A 19,548-nucleotide genomic window follows, 5' to 3' on the forward strand; every position below is an offset into this window, starting at 1 on the left:
GATTTTACCACAAGGCCAGCAGAAAATGTGTAGACTGGGCCTAATGGAGAGTCTTACAGTCAGTAAATAACTAATCCACAATATTAGTGTGTGTCCTTTTACTTTCAGTTTAGACTGAAACAATATGTTTACTCAATAAGCAATGTTTGAGTAAACAATCTGACAGATGGCGTGATGTTTTGGATAGTTAGGTGTGCTCTTTGCGTTGTGTAAGAAGTGTTTTGTGTGTAGTTGTGTGTGTCTTACAGGTGACCCAGGATTACTGTTACATACACTGACGCTATAGAAATAAAGGTGACTTGACTTAAATAGAGCACATCTGCGGGCTTCTGGAAGTCAAAATCACATTTATTTCCTGCATTTTTTTCCGCATTTGTGGCTATCATACTATCATACATAGGCATATGATTGTCTACAAATTGTTTGATTTCAGCTTCATAAAAGTAATGTAATTTCCTATGGCCCTATAAATAATAAAAGTATCAAATACTCAATGACCATGTGTTTATATATGTATTTATGTATTCAGTGTAATAATGTTTAGTCAACCAGATGTTATTGTAAAATGATCTTCTTCAGGGTTACACAAGAATGGATCATCCTCATACTGACCGGCTGACTGTACATTACTCCTTATGTAATATTGTCTATTTACAGCTGTATGACTTTGATGAATGTGAGCAACCGAATTGCTAAATGTTTATGGTTTGTGTGCTTGTGATGGGCTTGATGGCCCCAAACTGGTAGAACAGGTCAGTCGCTCTCGGTTTGTGGGTTTGTCCTTAATCACCCTTGAGACGCCGCCCGTTCTGACCCTTCCAGACGGACCGGCCCATTCAGTCCGCTTTATCTCTGCAGATTACAGACCTCGTAAATATTGTGAGCTGGATTTGTCCTGGACTGTAAACAGATTGTGTTGCCATAGACTAAGGAATCTGCTGCTGTCTGGGTGAAACAGTGCATTAAATCAAGGTCTTGTGTCACTATATAGCTTTATGCAACGCAACTTCATAAAGTTATTTTTAGAAGGCTACTCTGCAATAGATTATCTTAGTATAGCTTTATTAAAACTTTGTTACATGATTGTTATAGTCTGGTGGGCTAATTCGTAATTAATTTTAAGAATTTAAAAAAACACAAAAAATTGTTGAAATAGCAGATGGGTGATTCTATGGGTCATTATTTTATCTCTGCTTTTTTCAAATGCTTATATTTTTTAATTATTTTAATAATGTGTTACTTACTTTTATGAATTACAAGATGTTACAGTCTGTAAAAAGTGTCTTAAATAGCTGAAAATCATGATTTCTTGGTGTCCAAATTAATCAGTGCATTTTTTCCCATCATGTATCATTGTGTAATCAAAATATTTTATTATACTTTTCTTTTGGTAATATTTCATTTATTTTATTTATAAAAGCCCTAAATAGTCATTTACCTTATTGTACAACATTAAAAAAAAAAATCGTATAAAAATGTGTCTGTAAATCTTGCGTCAACTCTGTTACCGTACAATACTTTGCCTTTAAATTGGTGGAATTATTGCACACAGCTACGCAAGATAAAGGAAATGATGTCACTTTTCCTCACTGATAAGATCTGAAGCACTGAAAACTCTGTGTGCTCTCTCTGAGAAAATATTTTAATCTAAAAAAAGTTCTTACACTGAGTTATTTTATGAAGAGTCAAAAGGAAAACTGAATTTTTCATTGATCACACTTTTTGTTATTTAACCATCTTTTAATCATGATTTCATTAGAGCCATTTGCTCTTAGCATTTCTTAAGCAAGTGGAGTTTTTGGCAAAGAATAAATAAAATTGTCAATTCTGTTACCGTCAAACTCTATTACCAAGGTAGAGTAACAATGCTGACAATGCGGAAACAGAATTGACTATTCTGACAATTCTGTTACTTTACAATTCTGTTACTTAAGAGGGTCAACTCTGCTTATGAACTATTTTCAACAAAAAAAAAATTGTTGTTTAAAATCTCATAAACGTATATTTGCACCCTTATAATATGTCAACAACATTTTTTTTCTTTTTCTTTTTTACTGGATACTGCATATAAGACATTTTCAGATGAAAAATATTTGCTCCAAGTGGACAGTTCTGTGAAGACGTGGGCATTTATTTAATTTTTAAGGTGTGTAGAGGTGAAATATTATCTCAGTTTCAAGTGCTGGAATATAAGGACTGTTTGACTAATGAAACATTTTTTTTTTCCTGTTATGATTTATTGTTGTTTCTACACATTGCCTAATTTGTCTGTAACAGAGTTGACAAACAATACCATAAAGACATCTGTTTTTTAATTAAAAGTAAAAAAAAAAAAAAAAAGTAATGTAACTTGTGTTTGGCAAGCACTGAATTACATTGTACAAAACAATTTGTTTGGTCAACTTAAAATAATTTCTAACCTGGCTGCCTTAAAATTTTAAGTTCAGTCAACTCAAAACAAGTTTATTCAACTTGAAGTGTTACATTATACTAAGTGACAACTTGGATATTTGAGTTGAATCAACTTAAAATTTTAAGGCAGCTGGGTTACTTACCCATCTGTTAAGTTTAGCAAACACAAACATCTAAATTGTTACTTAGTACAACTTAACATTTCAAGTTGACTAAACTTATTTTAGTTGACTGAACTTAAAATTTTAAGGCAGCAGGATAACAAATTATTTTAAGCTGACTCAACAAATTGTTCTTTATTTTTTACAGTGTATTTCAATACGATACTGGGAAAAAGGTATTTTTCTTAAAATTCTGAAAGGCCAAATGTATCTCCAAATGTAGAATCACAGATACATAAATGTACTTTTCCCCATTCATGCATCTTTCAAAATTTCAAAGAAAAGTGTATTTGAATATTTGGTATGTGTTTCTAGTTTCATTTAATGACATCTTAAAATATGCTTTTTATTATTAATGGACATGACAAAATCTGATAAATATAGTTAACTTAATCAGATTAACTACTTTTACATTGTTTGCAAAAAAAGTTTTCGGTTGACTACCATTTTGAACACGTTTAAAAGTGAACACGTCTAAAAGTTGCTTCTTTCTATAATCACACACATTCTGTTTAAATTGACTGATTGTTGAATTTTGAAATATCAGTGAAAGCATTTTCCTGTATATCAGTAATTTATATAATCAATACATTTCTATAATCAATCAGTCTGTTATTTCTATAATGAGCATACACTGTTCTAGTTGCTAAAATCCACTGTAAGCTAAATGTGTATTTCTGTTTGAAAAGTAAGCCTGTTTCAACAGTGACACTGGTACACCAGAGTGGTATAAATAGGTCTGTGCACAGTTATTCAATATCGCAACCGTAATAACCACAGAGAATTCAGAATATCATAACATACAATTCGAGAATCAGTTCGGCTGGATTCACTAAAACAGAACCGAACGTGATCAGGATTCGTTCGTTGCTTCGCTGGCGTGTCGGATTGCGCGATTAGGGATGATGTCATGTTTAAAGCTCCACGCGGGATCGCGGTGGTGGGAGGAGCGTAAGATCGACTTCAAAGGCGTTTCAAAACAAGTTTGGGAAGTTTAGGTGAAAGAAACTGGCGGAGCGGCGTGTTTACCGGTAGAACCGACGAGCTCGCTGGAATTCTAAATGAAGAAGCGCTTTCGCGCGAGAGCTCAGTCCGAGAATGCACTGGGAGCAGGTACTGCGAGCGAGGAACGGGAAGGTGAGTGAGTGAGTGCCGGACACTACACTCTCTAAAATCAGCTGCTGCCATTCATTACATTACAGATATTCTTATAACCGGTTCTCATAGGTCTACATACCGAGTCGCTTACGCTGGCAGTGAATAGAAAGTTGCGGTGGAGGGCAAACACAGGATGCTGTGGTCTGAGACATGCATGAGTCATGTGAGATCATTGTGTCATTCAGCCTCAGGCTGCACCTGCGTTCTTTTACATGTTTCCCTTTACGTCCGGTTGACTCACTTCTCTACCTGAGTAACATCAGGCTGAAATATTGTAGCGCAGGCTTCCGATTTTTACTCGACCTTTAATACAAAATGTAACTTTTCATCTGTATGAAAAATACAATGTTTCATTATCTCATCACAATGCTTATCAGCTCATTCAAAAAGTTAGACGTGTTTAAGATGTTTTCACAAAGCCCTTGTTGAAAGTCCTGGGTTTTGTTTTGTGAATGGGAGTCATTATTGCTAATATATGGGTCAGATTAAACACTGCTGTCTGACAGACCTAGACTATATGATCAGACAGGCGCTTTATCGCCAAATCTGAGCGTATTGACCTCAATATTCAGCTCATTCTGTCTGAAGGGATTGTTCAACGACGAGGTCAACACATACTGTACAGGCCGTCATGTATTGTTCCAAATATGCTTTTTCCGGTGTGAGATATGAATGTCTTTGTCTTGATTTTCCCTGTAAATGTCCTTTAAACAAATTCAGTTGACCTGAAACACCAAATTGTCATGAGATACTCATCAAATGTACTTTGAGTGTATATGCAGTGAGCAAAAACAAGCCACTGGAGTCTCCAGTGTGTACCTGGTATTTATCACGTTATGGGGACCAAATGTCCCCTCAAGGATAGTAATACCAGTCAATTTTGACCTTGTGGGGACATTTCTGAGGTCCCCATGAGGAAACAGGCTTATAAATCATGCAGAATAAGTTTTTTTGAGGAAGTAAAAGTGTGCACAGTCTCCTGTGAGGGCTAGGTTTAGGTGTAGGGCGATAGAAAATACGGTTTGTACGGTATAAAAACCATTACGCCTATGGATTGAACCCACAAAACATGGAAACACAATTTGTGTGTGAGATGTGTTGACCTTTAATAGCCTCCATCTGCATGCATGCCGATTGCAGAAGCGGGCAATTGCTTCACTGTGTCAGCAAAAAGACACGGAAATGCCTATTTTCCAAGAACTGACATGACTGTTCTCTGCTTCGTCCCTCCCTCTGCTTCCTCTGCTGCCTTTTCTCTGCATTTCTCCAGATCGAGAGGCTGGAGGGCAGTCTGGCCCAGGCTGCGCTGGCGGCGTCATACGGGCCTGACGGTTCGCTGCTGGGCTCGGAGGACGCCAGTCTCGACCCCCAGCGCACGCGGCAGGCCATCGCACAGCTGCAGCAGAAGATCCTGAAACTCACTGAGCAGCTGCGCATCGAGCAGGCGGCCCGCGACGAGAATGTGGCCGAATACCTCAAGCTGGCCAGCAATGCCAGTGACAAACAGCAGAGCAGCCGCATCAAACAGGTACGACACCTGCTCGTTATCGTCTCGCGTCTCCGTTGCATCTTGTGTGCACGTATGCATCTTTTAAATCAAAATCAAAAGAAGACAGCTGGAAATTTGATTCAGTCAAATTCAGTCAGATATATTTGTACCATTAATATATCTTAACATCCAATTAAGAGCCAATGCACAGAACCATGTTCCATCCTACGTTTATTTATTTATTCTAAAAATTTGTCACATTCAGATGTACTTCATGAAAAAGATATGTCTCTATTGTGTGGCTTTAAGCAACTGTCAAACAGCAGCTATGGGCCAGTGTTGCCACCTTGTGGCAAAGCTAATTAGTGCAAAGATAATTAAAAGTATGCGTGTAGATGTGGTTTGAAAAATCAGGCTGCCTACACTTACTGTGCTGCTGACTGTAGGCACACACTTGAGACTTTTCTCTTAAGGAATGTTCACACTGACAGCTGGCTTTTTCTTAATACAGTTCATCTTCCACATTCATGTTTTGATTTCCTCCCACCCTTGCTCTTCCTCACACCCCACATTGACTCTATTCTCAGGTGTTTGAGAAGAAGAACCAGAAGTCGGCGGCAAGCATCGCCCAGCTGCAGCGTAAGCTGGAGCATTACCACCGGCGTTTGCGCGAGGTGGAGCACAGCGGCGTGCAGCGGCAGCCCAAAGACGTGTTGCGCGACATGCAGCAGGGCCTGCGGGACGTGGGCGCCAGGGTCATCACGGGGCTCAGCGAGGGCGTGGTGGACAGCGTCAAGGGCGGACTGTCCAGTTTCTCCCACGCCACGCACTCGGCCGCCGGGGCCGTGGCCTCCAAACCCCGCGAGATCGCCTCGCTGATCCGCAACCGCTTCGGCAGCGCCGATAACATCAACGTCCTGAAGGACGGGCCGGAGGACGCCGAGGACAGCATGGCCACTGCTGGACGCTCTCTGGGATCTGCCACCGGACACCTGCAGTCCAGCCCGAAGTTCGGCAGCGACGAGGACTGCTCGAGCGCCACCTCAGGATCCAACAGTGTGACGGGGGCCCCCGGGGGGCCCGCCGAGCTCCAGGGGAAACACACTAGAGCGGGGCCATGGCGGCAGCCTGGACATGTTGATGCAGGAGCTGCAGGAGCTGCGAGATGCCCAGACGCGTCTTGAGGAGACGGTGGAGAGTCTGAAGAGCGGGTATCTGAAGGAGTGCACGCTAGTGATGCAGGCGCTGCAGGAGGAGAGGTTCAGGTACACACGCACACACACACACAATATAGATTGTGTCAAAGCAGCTTTACAGTATTAAACAGGAAAACAGTGTGTCAATACTGCAAAAAAAAAAAAAAAGAAGAAATCACACCACAGATTTCTGGGCATTTGAATTTTCTGTAATAGTTGCATATGAGTCCCTCAGTTGTCCTCAGTGTGACGAGATGGGTCTCAAAATCATACAGTCATTGTTGGAAAGGGTTCAAATACACCAAAATGCTGAAAAACCAAAGAACCAGCAGCAGTTTAACTGTTCAAGACAAACAAGGGACTCATGAACAACTATCATTAAACAAACAAAAAAAAAACACACAGCTGTGGATCATTCAGGAACAACACAGCATCAAGAATCAAGTGTATGTAAAATTTTGAACAGGGTTATTTTTATAAATTCATCTATTATGTCCTCTTGTGGACTATATGTGTAAACATCCTTTATTTGAAATATCTTATTCAAGTGGTGCTAAATAAAAAAATAAATGCATTTTGTATGATTCCTCTGATTTTGGTAAAATAAGTGATGTTTCATTAACAAATTTCGGGAGGAGCACGTGCAGATAATTAACACGGCCAATTCATCATCAGCAATTGGCAAAGCTGGGAGCGCTTTGGGTTTGGGATAAAAGGCCCCTCTCCCTGGGCAGGGGGAGTGCCTCGACCTCGGGAATGATTACCAAAGACCCCTTTCCCAGACAGCACGCCAAATACACATAACTTTTACTCTGTTTATTATATGTAAGTGTGAACTCGTGAATTAACATTTAGCAGATCATGCTAGGTTTGTGTAAACTTTTGACTTCAACTGTAGATTTGACTCGTACTTGAATAATCATGCATTGTCCATGTTATTCATCTAGTATTCTGATGTAGCATTTACCCTGCTCTCCACATCTTTATCAGAAACAGACTTTTGGGTCGTGATCCTCCAGATTTGTAGGCCTGAAATAGACTCAAATAGGCTTTTTCCTCTTAAATGGAAAAAGTTTGAGAAAGAGAGGGAGAATGTGAGTTGACAGAGAGAGAGAGATGAATGGACAAACATATTTCTGCCCTAAATGTCCAGACTGCGGTCAAGCATTTTTCTGTTGGCTTGTAATAACGGAAGCACAAAAATAGCTGAGAAAACAACATGCTGTCAAACTAATGGATAAATGTAGTTTTGCAGTAGTTAAAGGAATAGCTCAAACAAAATGCATATATATAAACCAGTGCTCACCTTCCTCGCCATTCATGAATCTGAATATTTAGGGTATTTCAGAGCCTGTACCTTATTTTTGTTGAGCCCTACAGCTGTAATCAGTATTAACGGTTATTGTATGGAAAAAAGTTTTGTGACTGTTCTCAGGCTTTGTGCTTTTAGAATGACATGAAGAAGTCATAAACTCTTGTTTTCTTCCATTTAGTGCGTGTAAACTGAGTGTTTCAAATGAATGCATTAGTCAAGTGTTTGTAGTGTTGTCTTTAAACTCCTCAGACCAGTTCAGCGGCATTGCACTCTCTCTCACAGACACACTGAGACGATCACGTGTTTATGAGTGAAGAACAAAACACGCACAAGATCTCATTCACAGAAACGTGCAGAATCACACACGTTTGTCTTTGACGTCAGCTCTCTCATGCATAGAAAGTGACCATGTTTGTTGTGTTGCTGTAGGTGTGAGCGCTTAGAGGAACAAGTCAACGATCTGACGGAGCTCCACCAGAACGAGATCCTGAACCTGAAACAAGAGCTGGCCAGCATGGAGGAGAAGATCGCGTATCAGTCCAACGAGAGAGCCCGAGACCTGCAGGTGTGTGTGTGTGTGTTAGGGACGTGAAGATTTGTCAATTTCTCATTTTGATCATTGATAGGTCTCAAAAAATGAGGGGCAGGGCATGTCCATCATGGAGATAATGCATTCCATAGATAGAACAAATTTTGTTTTCTAATAAAAGGCCAAAAATGTACACAGCTTACAAAAGAAACATCACGTAAAATAAATAAGTTGTCACTGAATAAGAATATGTGAATAACTAAATTTTGACAAATGTCAGATAGAACCTTATAATTCTAAGGCGACGATATGACTACAAATAATAACACTACTAGATTACGATGCACCAGTGTTATTGAAAAAGACACATCTGAAAGGAAGAGCTGCGTGAGGTGAAGATGAGCTCCGGTAAACTGTGCCACATCCTGTGAGATTAATCAGATATCTGAGATGTACACAACATAAATATAATTACAACTTCTGTTTACACAAAAGGATGCAAATGCAAGTAAACTTCAGCTATGTTACGTAATATATCCAGAGAGGGATGCGCTCTTCCCACACAGGCAACTAAAGCACAGAGAATTTACAACATTCGGTCCCACTTTATATTAGGTGGCCTTAACTACTATGTTCTTGCATTTAAATTAATTCTGATACATTAAATTTAGTACAGTTTGAACATCTGACCAAACACCTGTATTGTGAACGGACATGTTTTTCTACACTACCAGTCATGAGATTTTTAATGTTCTTTAAAGAAGTCTCTCCTGCTCACCAAGCCTGCATTTTTTTGATCCAAAGTACAGCAAAAACTGTACACATATTTCAAATTTTGATGTTTCAAATGTTTTCTATTTGAATATATTTTAAAATGTCTTCAGTGTCATGTGATCCTTCAGAAATCATTCTAATGTTCTAATTTGCTGCTCAAAAAAACATTTATTATTATGATGTTGAAAACAGCTGAGTAGAATTTTTTTAGGATTTTTTGATTAATAGAAAGTTTAGAAAAACAGCATTTATCTGAAATCTTTTGTAACATTATAAATGTCTTCACCATCACTTTTTACCAATTTAAAGCATCCTTGCTAAATAAAAGTATTAATTTATTTAGTTTCTCAACTGTTGTTAAATATTGATAATAAAAATAATGATAATAACAATGATGAATGTTTCTTGAACAGCAAATCAGTATATTAGAATGATTTCTGAAGGATCATGTGACACTGAAGACTGGAGTAATGATGCTGAAAATTCAGATATTCATCACAGAAATAAATTACATTTTAAAATGTATTAAAATAGAAAGCAGTTTTTTAAAAATACATTAGTGCTTTTACTGTACTTTGGATCAAATAAATCCAGGCTTGATGAGCAGAAGAGAATTCTAAAAAAACATTGAAAATCTTACTGTTCAAAAAACTTTTGACTGGTAGTGTTTATTAAAAAAAACTGCATGTAATTAATTTCTGTAATTACACAGAATTACACTGTTGACCCATCCCTTACACCTTAACCCACCCTTAAATCTACCAATACCACCAAATACCCGTATCCCACCTCAATAGCAGCAAGTGTTTTGCAATAAAGTACGAGCACAATAAGTACTTTGCACTTATTTTTTTATGTAAGTACATAGTAGTTAAGGCCACCTAATATAAAGTAGTGCCCGACATTCTATTACAGTCTTCTTCTCATTGTAATGTTACTGATCAAATGATTTCAGGCATCCGTGGCCTTTCAAATCCAGTTTCCAGTTCAAATCGTTAGTCAGGGCAATCGTTGTTTTCGAGATCGTTCATCACTGTCACGTCTGAGTGCTCAAGTACTTGTGCCCATCCCTAGTGCGTGTTTGCCACAATGATGACAGCAGTTTGTCTGCTATGTGCCACTTCACACCTACTAGCTAGTGTAAATCTAGCCCTGCATAACTAGTATCCATCTGACCTGCGGGGCCAAATGTTTCTTCTTTAGTGGTTTAGAAATGTGTGATTCCATCACTGTCCTCTGCAGTGAATGGGTGCCGTCAGAATGAGTCCAAACATCTGATAAAAACATCGCAATAATCCACAAGTAATCCAGGCATTAATTGCTGGACTGGAGTGGTGTGGATTACTTGTGGATTATTGCAGTGTTTTTATCAGATGTTTGGACTCATTCTGACGGCACCCATTCACTGCAGAGCATTCGAGCATTTTTTTATTATATTATACTATTATACTTTTGTTATGACTTTACGAGGGCTTTCTGAGACTGACCTGCGGTGTGTGTTGTGTGTGTCAGGAGGCTCTGGAAGCGTGTCAGACGCGCGTCTCCAAGATGGAGCTGCAGCAGCAGCAGCAGCAGGTGGTTCAGCTGGAGGGTTTGGAGAACGCCACGGCGCGCACACTCATCGGCAAACTCATCAACGTTCTGCTGGCCCTCATGGCCGTCCTGCTGGTCTTCGTCTCCACCGTCGCCAATTGCGTGGTCCCTCTGATGAAGACGCGCAGCCGCTCCGTCTCCTCGCTGCTCGTCTTCCTCCTGTTCGCCGTGCTCTGGAGGAACTGGGACGCCTTCTCAGGACACACCTCGCGCCTCCTGCAGGTGCCCAGATGAGCGGCCCACTCCCACAGGATCACAGAAGAACTGCTGGTCTCCGACGATTTTGCACAGTGTTTTGAATGCCTTTGGTGCGTTGCTCTTGAATGAGATTAATATTAATTGTATTTGTATTTCTAATGTAATTTTAGTCGAATGTAGCATTCTGCATTAGCTCACACAAAAATGAAGATTCTGTCATCATTTCCTCAGTGTTGTGAGTAGACGCCCGTATGCTGGTATTTTTTCTGGTGATCACAGAAGGAGAAATTTCCACTGCTTTTCTTGCAGCTGTTTGTATGCAACAGTAGAGACTCAAAATGATGATGAATGTTTGAATGAACAGAAACTGTGAACTGTTTAGAAAAGAGCTGTAACTTCTCCTTCTGTGTTCTTTGAAAGAATAGCATCATACATACGGTAGATGTGAGGGGTGAGTGACGTGAATGTTTGGATGACGCGTTCGTTCGTCAGTCTCACTGAAGTGAGTTGAGCTGGTTTTACGGCTGTTTCATGGCGTTTGAAGGAAGACTCGCGCCTCCTGCAATAAACAGAGCGATGGACACGGCAGAATTTGTCCTTCCTCTGCTCTCATTACTGTTATTATTTTCAAAGGATGTTGGCTGTTTACTAGCATTGTCTGATGTAAAAACACTGTTTGAAATGAAGTATTAATTTATTGAATATTGCACCGCCTTACTGGACCTGTGACAGACGATGACAGTAGTAGCTGTTACTCCTTATTCATAATGTATAATATCAAGATACAGTATTTCTAATATTGTGTTTTGATATTTTGTTGAAGAGGTTTTTTTTATTATCATTTTAGGTGATTTGTAGGTTTGTTTGTCTCTTGTGGTTGTGGATTAGGGCGGTTCTTATGAATTGAGACCACTGTGTGTGTTTTATCATGAGCTTGACTCAAGCTGACCAAATCTACTCACACCTCGACTCATGTGTCATTCAGATTGTTATGAATTATTAGCACACTCGTCTAACTGTACAGTAATGTTTAATAGTTCTGTCTCAGTCATTTAATAATCCTCAGGGGAAAGTCCTCTGCTGAAGCTGTATTACGCTGCCATTGTGTGTGCGTGTGTGTGTGAGAGAGAGAAAGATGTTTTAAACCACTCTAGTGCCTTCACATCTCTTGATATCTTTTGTAATAAAGATCATTTCTGACTACAGCTTTGTTGTGTCAGTGTAATTTCAGTAAACACTAAAGAGAGTTTTAGAAAATATGAAAATTTGAAAACAGACATGTTTTCAATTACTTTAACAGACCTCTATTTTACAACTGCAAAGAATAAAAGACTCTCAGAGCAATAGCTGAGAATAACTGTCAGAAAAAAAGTAGGTTTGTTGTGTGATTATTTTGATTTGTTACTAGTTGACAAGACAAATTATCAATGCTTTTTGAGTGTAATTGTTTTGTTTGATTATCTGTTGTCACACTGTTAGACAATATAGAAAATAACTAAGTCCTTTAAAGGTAAAAATGTTTTCCATAATGTCTATCTGCAGTTAGGATGGCGACAGATCCAGACCGTCCCCAGCATAAGACCTTCTGTTGTCTCCATAGTCATAGCGGATCTCTTCCCCAGTCTGAATGTCCCGTGTGGCCATGAAAAGTATGACCGGTTCATCCTCCACAAAGTGCAGTCTAGGACTGAGATTGGTGCGTTTGGCAGAGTGTTTAATTTGTCTGCCAAATGTAGTTTTGTTCGGATGGCACTCGCAGCGCTCCTCGTGAGCATCCAAACACATGACCTGCCCATTCTTGCTGGTGAAGAAGAAGAGATGTCCAGCTTGTGCCTCGTTGTTCTGTTGGATTTCCAGTCCCTCGTTCCTGGAGATCAGCTGGCCGTGGAAGTCACAGATCACCTCTCCGCAAGCAAACGGCCTGCTGGTGACCACCCTGGGAGCCTTGCCTTCTCTGTCCATCAGCTGCAGGCCTTTCCAGCACTGCCTGCGGCTCATCCGACGGATCGATTTGCTGTCTGTCGGTGCTTTGATGCTTCGTGGAGGCTTCCAGGCCTTCATAACTTCAGCAGCATCTGGCACGTTCTCCATCCATCCCTGCTTCTCAATCCAGCTGTGTACTTTGTTCTCGGTTGGCTGACACAGCCCAAACTTATCTGCACAAGAGTGGACACTTTTAGCAATGTGGAAGTCTTGATGGTGCAGTTTCACACCGTGACTAGACTTTAATGTTGCTCTCGTTGTGAAGAAATTAAACTGTATGGCCAAAAATGTCGTTTATTCCAGGACCACAATACAGAGACTCATTAGGCTCAAATTGTGGAAGTGTGGTTCACAGAGCATGAGGAATCAGTTTGACACTTCGTTCTTTCACACTTTTTGACAAAGCAGACGACCTACTACCGAGCCTTGTGGCACACCATACTTAACTTTTTTCTTTCAAGTACAAAAACTTTTGAGAGAAAAAAATAATTACTTGAAATGCAGTACTAGTTTGTGATCTAATTAAAAAGTAATTAAGGTTTTGTTTTTTTCAAAATGTAATTCAAAATGTAATGTAGTGCACTAAATTCTAGTAAACAGATGATCTGTAGTTAATCTTGTAAACTCTTGGACCACTAAATAATGACATAAGTTTACACACAAATTTGTCAAGTAAGCGGGAGCCCCAAAATGCACAATATTTTATGTAGTTAATGTCTTCTAAGTACTTAATATGGGTTACAGATATTAAAAAAAAAAAAAAAACTAATATTTTGGAGTATACCAAAGTTGCCAATGTTGATGTAAAGCCCAAATATGGAATATGAGTTTTGTATATTTGAATGAACGACTTACCAAGTACAAGACGCCCACGGAGTTTCCTTTGAGTGGCGCACCAAAGCGAGAGGCAGTGGCTCTCGTATTTCCTTGAGATGTGCGTTCGTGCAGCTTTTTCTGGAGGCGCTCTATGCACCGTTACTGGATGTGACGTCTTCAGCAAGGAAAATGCTGCATTCGCATTCATCCATTTGGGCTCAAGCTCTTCAGATGGTCTAAAGAAACAAAAGTCAGTGAGGATACTTGAATGATGAAGAGCAGGGTGGATAACATACATACATAAAGAAGCAGCAGGACTGGACTGAGGTTTATCCTCATTGCATGTCCAGTCATTGAAGTACCTTAAAATTTTCTCCTCATCTGTCAAATCACAGTTTTGCATGGCAGTGTGTACAAACGATCTGGCCATATTGCTGGTGATACTTGGGAGACAGTACCTGCAAACCAGAGCAAAAGAATGAATAACATGAAGAAGAAAAAAAATATATAAAAACTGTAAAGGTTTTATTTTCAGTGCACTCACAGATCATGCAGCTTCTTTAGATTGTCAACCGGATTCCCTGAAGATGATATGAAGAATTTCTCAGCTTCATCTGAACCGCATCTCACGTGCCTCCTCTTGATCATCGCTGAACGCAGATATTCGTAGTAACCATCAAACCACTGCATGATGGATAAAAGAGAATGACACAAGGTTCTGACAGATCCAGGTACTTTCATTTTATATAATTTATTATTAATCTTACCGCTTCCTCCTCCTGTGACATGACAAAGAAGGCATCGCATTCCTTTACTTCCACCATGGTTCGTTCATCGTTTCCCTCAATGTATGTCTGCTGCAGCCAGTCAGAGACCTACAAACAAGTCAATCAATAATTTGAGTAATACTTTCTAATAAGAGTCTTTTAGTTGTTTATTGTCAACATTTATGTGGACCATTTTAGGTCACCTATAGGAAATTTCTTAACATTCATGATATGCATTTGCCATTTGTTTTCAATTTCTGTATTTAAAATCATATTATTTTGAGGTTTCTGGTCATACTGTATTTTGGATGAAAGTGTATGTGTCTATGTACAGAAGGTCATCATCACTTACAGTCATATGCTTCACCACTTCCGGCTCTTAAAGGAACCACAGCATCACTAAGGCCTCCAGGAAAGACACCACCAGCAGCTCCTGCTCTCTCGTCAGTTCCCCAGTATCATCTATCATAACTTTAGCAATAATGCTCAAGAAATCGTTTTCAGCAGAGCGCAAGATCTTCCAGCACTGATCTACTGAAAGAACCCTGTAGGAGAAAAGTGTAGGACAATTTTGTGAAGAGCAGTGGGACTCATGAGATCCAGGATATATCCAGAAACATGAATGAATATGTGTGTGTGTTTACTGATATTCCCTACATTATGAGGAGCAAATGTCCCTACAACTATAGTAATACCAGTAAATTTTGTCCTTGTGGGTACATTTTTTGGTCCCCATGAGGAAACAATCTTATAAATCATATAGAATGACGTGTTTTGAAAATGTAAAATGCCTGTAGTTTTGTGTGAGAGGCAGGTTTAGGTGTAGCGTTAGGGTAAAGGGATAGAAAATACAGTTTGGACAGAAGAAAAACGATTACACCTATGGAAAGTCTATATGTGATTCTGTCTACCCCCCACAAGTGAAGTACTTACCTCTCAGAAGTCATTTCAGTGTCCAAATATCTCCAAATGTGGCTTTTTCCAGAAAGTATGAGAGTTTGTCCAGAGACTTCAGTCAGTGCAGAACAGACCTACTAAAATGTGTGTGTGCTGTGGAGGCTTTAAATGAGCTGAACAGCACAACAGACGACCAATCCTGAGCGAACAACCTGGTGAGCTCATTAGCATTTGAAGATCACTTCCATCCCACTGTAAACGGCAGTGATTCACAGCAATGGGCCGTCATGTTAATGGTGCTGATGGGTTGGACAAACAGAGCAGAAACTCATTTCAAAAAGTATGCACTGAATCCAAGAGGAAAGAGCTGAATAGTGTTGTTTTACACAAGCAGAATGTCATGTACATGTGTCATGAATGTGTCATGTTTCAGGTTTTTCAGTATAAGAAACCAAAGACACTGTGCAAAAGTTGTGTTCGTTATTACCAGTCAAATCTGCTAAATCTGGTAAAAAATGACCTAAATTTACAGAGCAGCTACTGGTTTACAGTAACAGTCATGTGAATCAAAACTGCAAACATAAATTACCATATAAACCAGACTGCTTAGTGAATCACACTCTTTAGCTTGATGGGTTTATATTTTTCAAAGCAGATTTTAACGTTTTGGTTTTCTAGTAAAATATGGAAGCATCATCAAGATGAGCAAAACTGTATATGACAACTTGTTTGTTGCGTATATGCTCTATCTCTAACAGTGTTGGGGAAAGTTACTGTTAAAGGTAATGCATTACAATATTGATTTACTCCCTAAAAAAAGTAACTAATTACGCTACTTAGTTACTTTTTATGGAAAGTAATGCGTTACTTTACTTTTGCGTTACTTTTTAAATCTGGGCAGGGTTTGCTTCTTTGTTTTTAATATAAAAAGTTCTATTTTTGGGAGATGTAAAAGCCTTTTTACACAAAAAGCCTCAGGCTTTGAGAAAAGTAAATTCATGTCTGTACAATAGAACACAGAAGAAAAAAATGTCATCTCTTCAGCAATAAAAAGGAAAACAAATATTAGATTATCCTGAGTAATTTTTGCTTATTAGTATGGTTGAATTGGATCATCGAAGGTCGGCAGCAAAGACACTGGTTAATAAAACGGGATTAAATGCATATTTGTATTACTTAACATATTTAATTATTGCAGGTTTGTGTCATATTCTGAGTTGAATTTCACTGTTTTTATTCGTTTTGAGGAATACTGAATCTGTTTTTTTGTGAATTAATAAATGGGGGGGAAATGTAACTGGTGTTACTTATTTGAAAAAAGTAACTCAGATATTTTCTTATCAATTAAAAAGTAATGCGTTACTTTACTAGTTACTTGGAAAAAGTAATATTACATAACTTGCATTAATTGTAATGTGTTACCCCCAACACTGATCTTTAATATTTACATATAGTCAAGATGATCAGATTTAGATATATTTTTTGATAGATATTGTGTCTTTGAATACATTCAGCATTGTAGTGTTACAAATTACAGTTTAATTTGCTTGTGTATGTTGATCATGTATTTGTCTCTTTAATATGGTCACACTTCACAATTCTGTATTGTTAAAGGCGGTATATAAATAAAGGTGACTTGACTTGACTTGACACTACTATGAAGTCACATTTTCTTCAGTTGCTTACACTGTGAAAAGCTGTTAGATGAAGAGCAAACCTTTATTACTACTTGAACTGACCCTTAACATTATATTTATTGATATACTAAACTAAATGTATTAAAGTGAATTTAGTATTTGAATAATGTTAGACAGACAGACTGATCACAGATCCTAACACTTTATCACTCAGTTCAGCTCAACCATTTGATCTGCTGATACATACTGTATGATAATAGTGATCTGGAGACTGTTGGTTAAGATAACGGACTGGTGAAATGTTCATTAAGGTGCAAACTGCCGCTGTTATGAGACAAAGGCCTCGATCAGGCGTCTGATGCTAAATGAACGGCTCTGCTGTATGGGTCGCTCTGCCTCTCCTGTGTTACAGGAAAACTCAGAAGTTCTGCTCAGATGAACATTTTACTCAACTAAGAGTCCCAAGTATTAAGCTAAGCAGATATTTGACTGAAAGTGGAGAAATATTCACTTTAAATTATACTGTAATAAAATGTCAAAAGAAACCTGGATAGAATTAAATAAAGAGAGAAAGAAAGGACATTGTGAAAGAGAGGATCAAATGTATTGTGGATGGATTTTACTGGTGGAATAAGTGATGTTTCCGCTATATTGGACTGATTTGTTAAGTGTACATGTAATATAAAGGACCAAAGGATGAGTCCTGAAAGAAAATGTGTGACCCCATACAGTCAGAGCAGCACCACAACAGGACACTGTAGCTTTAGTCGTATTGTTTTCTTCTTGCTTTCATGACACTATCAAGACTGAAATCAAACCAAACTCCCACACTACCTCTAAACTTTAACCCTAGCTGATAAAGCCTTTTGGAAGAACATTTCACTTGCTTTTATTTGAAATCATTAAGGCGTAAGAAGTACCATTTTTCTTTGGAATGTAGGATAAAACCAAGGATAAAATCAAGTAATTACACAAATGCCCCTAAGTAATATTTGAATGCAACACTTAATTAGAATTATTCACTTATTTTGTACTTTTGTCTAACATTAAATACCAAAACAGATCTATAATATAAACCATTTCATCTTAAAGACAAATGACCAAAACGCATACACTCAGAGCTCAGAATAGTTTAACGGAAATCATTGCCTTTTTATCTGAGTAAATGAGCCTTGCACTGTACTAGGAAAGTGTATAAATGACATCCGTTATAAATAACTGAGGTACGTTTGAAGGCTCTTTGTGTTTTAACTTGAGTAAATAATGGCTTCAATACAGTGCTTACAAAGTTATTTTAAAGACAGTTTCAGTCTTAATTTAAAATGACGGTATTTTAGAAAATACCAAACAAAACACAAAAAACAAATGTCATTTTTATAGTAACAAAGTACAAGGATTATATAATAATGATGAGAAACCAATGGCCATTACCACTCAGAAAAAAAATGACACAGGTAAAAGTGAAATATTGGGATGCAGTCTACAGTAAATGATGTTTTTTTTGTGGAAGTTTGCCTACAGCTTTTCTGGGAATAATGTGAGAATGCAGATAATCTCAAAAGCGCTAAAAAACAGACTAGCATTTATGCAAAAGATCTTTTTATTATTATTATTTGAAATGTGTTTTCGCATGTCCGTGTGTTTTATCAATGGGTAACTGCTAGGATCTGCTTTACCTTATTTGTCCACCAGGTGGCGGCCAAATAAAGCGACAAACAGAGTTCCTTGCGGCAAATCTTGAAGGACTCGTGATCAGTACTGTTTGATATCCAATGTAAAGAAACTTTACACTTCCGTGAGGAAATAAGTGTCACAACAAGCCTCATCTACGTTAGGCGTTTTTCTTCTTAACATTTAATTGAAAGCTGAGTGAATGTTATAGGTCTTTGTAAAATTAAACTAGATCATCTAAATTCACTCTTTAACACTTTATTACAGTGTAGCCCTCTGTAGTACAAAAATATGTCATAGTTTTCTTTAAGATGGATTGTTTTTCTCTCTGACGACAGTAGCCTGGATTTTTTTCCCCCTCCTAAAGTGAATAATTTGCACACTGTGACTTCTGTTACACTGACTTAATGAATTTGATGACTTCATGTTTTGCCAGAGTTTTGCAGTGAGATGGACCGAACCTGCATATTGCAGAATGTCTGTCACGTGACCGCGGTGCGTTATCGGACCGGAAGCAGGTCGTGAGCGGTGCCGTGCAGCTGCTCCGGCCGGAGGGAAGAGGAGGATTTGGGGCTTTGTATCTCACTCTCGCATTGTTTCCCTCTTCCTTTACAGCACAAGTTGATTTCTCCTGACGGGTTTTACGGTCTGAAATACTTCAGACACTCTGAACTGTGTAGGGTTCGATTCATTGTTACTATAACGGTCATTTCCTGAACAACATCATGTGAATGTAGACTACAGCTGCTGTTCAACAGAAACACAGAAATGAAGAACTGACCTGAGCAAGTTTTAGTCATTAAATTATTAGTCCACCATGGCAAACCATGAAAATGCCATGATGATTTTAGGCATTGAAAACAGGTCATATTCTAAAATGTCATAGAAAGTTATGTGGATTTGTAATGGCAATCCCGTTTCTAGCTAATGATAAACTTTATAGTTTAGTTTA

At 38.6% G+C, this 19,548-nt stretch overlaps 2 protein-coding genes across 2 annotated transcripts in view; one reads left to right on the plus strand and one right to left on the minus strand.

Annotated features, from left to right (window-relative positions):
• The window catches only part of tmcc1a (transmembrane and coiled-coil domain family 1a), a 32,151-nt gene extending 20,121 nt beyond the window's left edge, over nucleotides 1-12,030 (plus strand). Inside the window, 5 exon segments of the mRNA XM_051117775.1 lie at nucleotides 5,002-5,259; nucleotides 5,808-6,295; nucleotides 6,297-6,485; nucleotides 8,161-8,296; nucleotides 10,547-12,030. Coding sequence (XP_050973732.1) covers nucleotides 5,002-5,259; nucleotides 5,808-6,295; nucleotides 6,297-6,485; nucleotides 8,161-8,296; nucleotides 10,547-10,861 — 1,386 coding nt within the window. The 3' untranslated portion in view covers nucleotides 10,862-12,030.
• A 267-nt stretch (nucleotides 12,031-12,297) lies between these two features.
• On the minus strand, nucleotides 12,298-12,823 carry LOC127169856 (N-lysine methyltransferase KMT5A). The gene has a single exon (XM_051117516.1). It carries the CDS (start codon nucleotides 12,821-12,823, stop codon nucleotides 12,368-12,370), a length of 456 nt encoding a protein of 151 aa, XP_050973473.1. The 3' UTR covers nucleotides 12,298-12,367.
• Nucleotides 12,824-19,548: the final 6,725 nt, after the last annotated feature.

This window comes from Labeo rohita, chromosome 8 (genome assembly GCF_022985175.1).
Source record: "Labeo rohita strain BAU-BD-2019 chromosome 8, IGBB_LRoh.1.0, whole genome shotgun sequence".
NCBI lineage: Eukaryota > Metazoa > Chordata > Actinopteri > Cypriniformes > Cyprinidae > Labeo > Labeo rohita.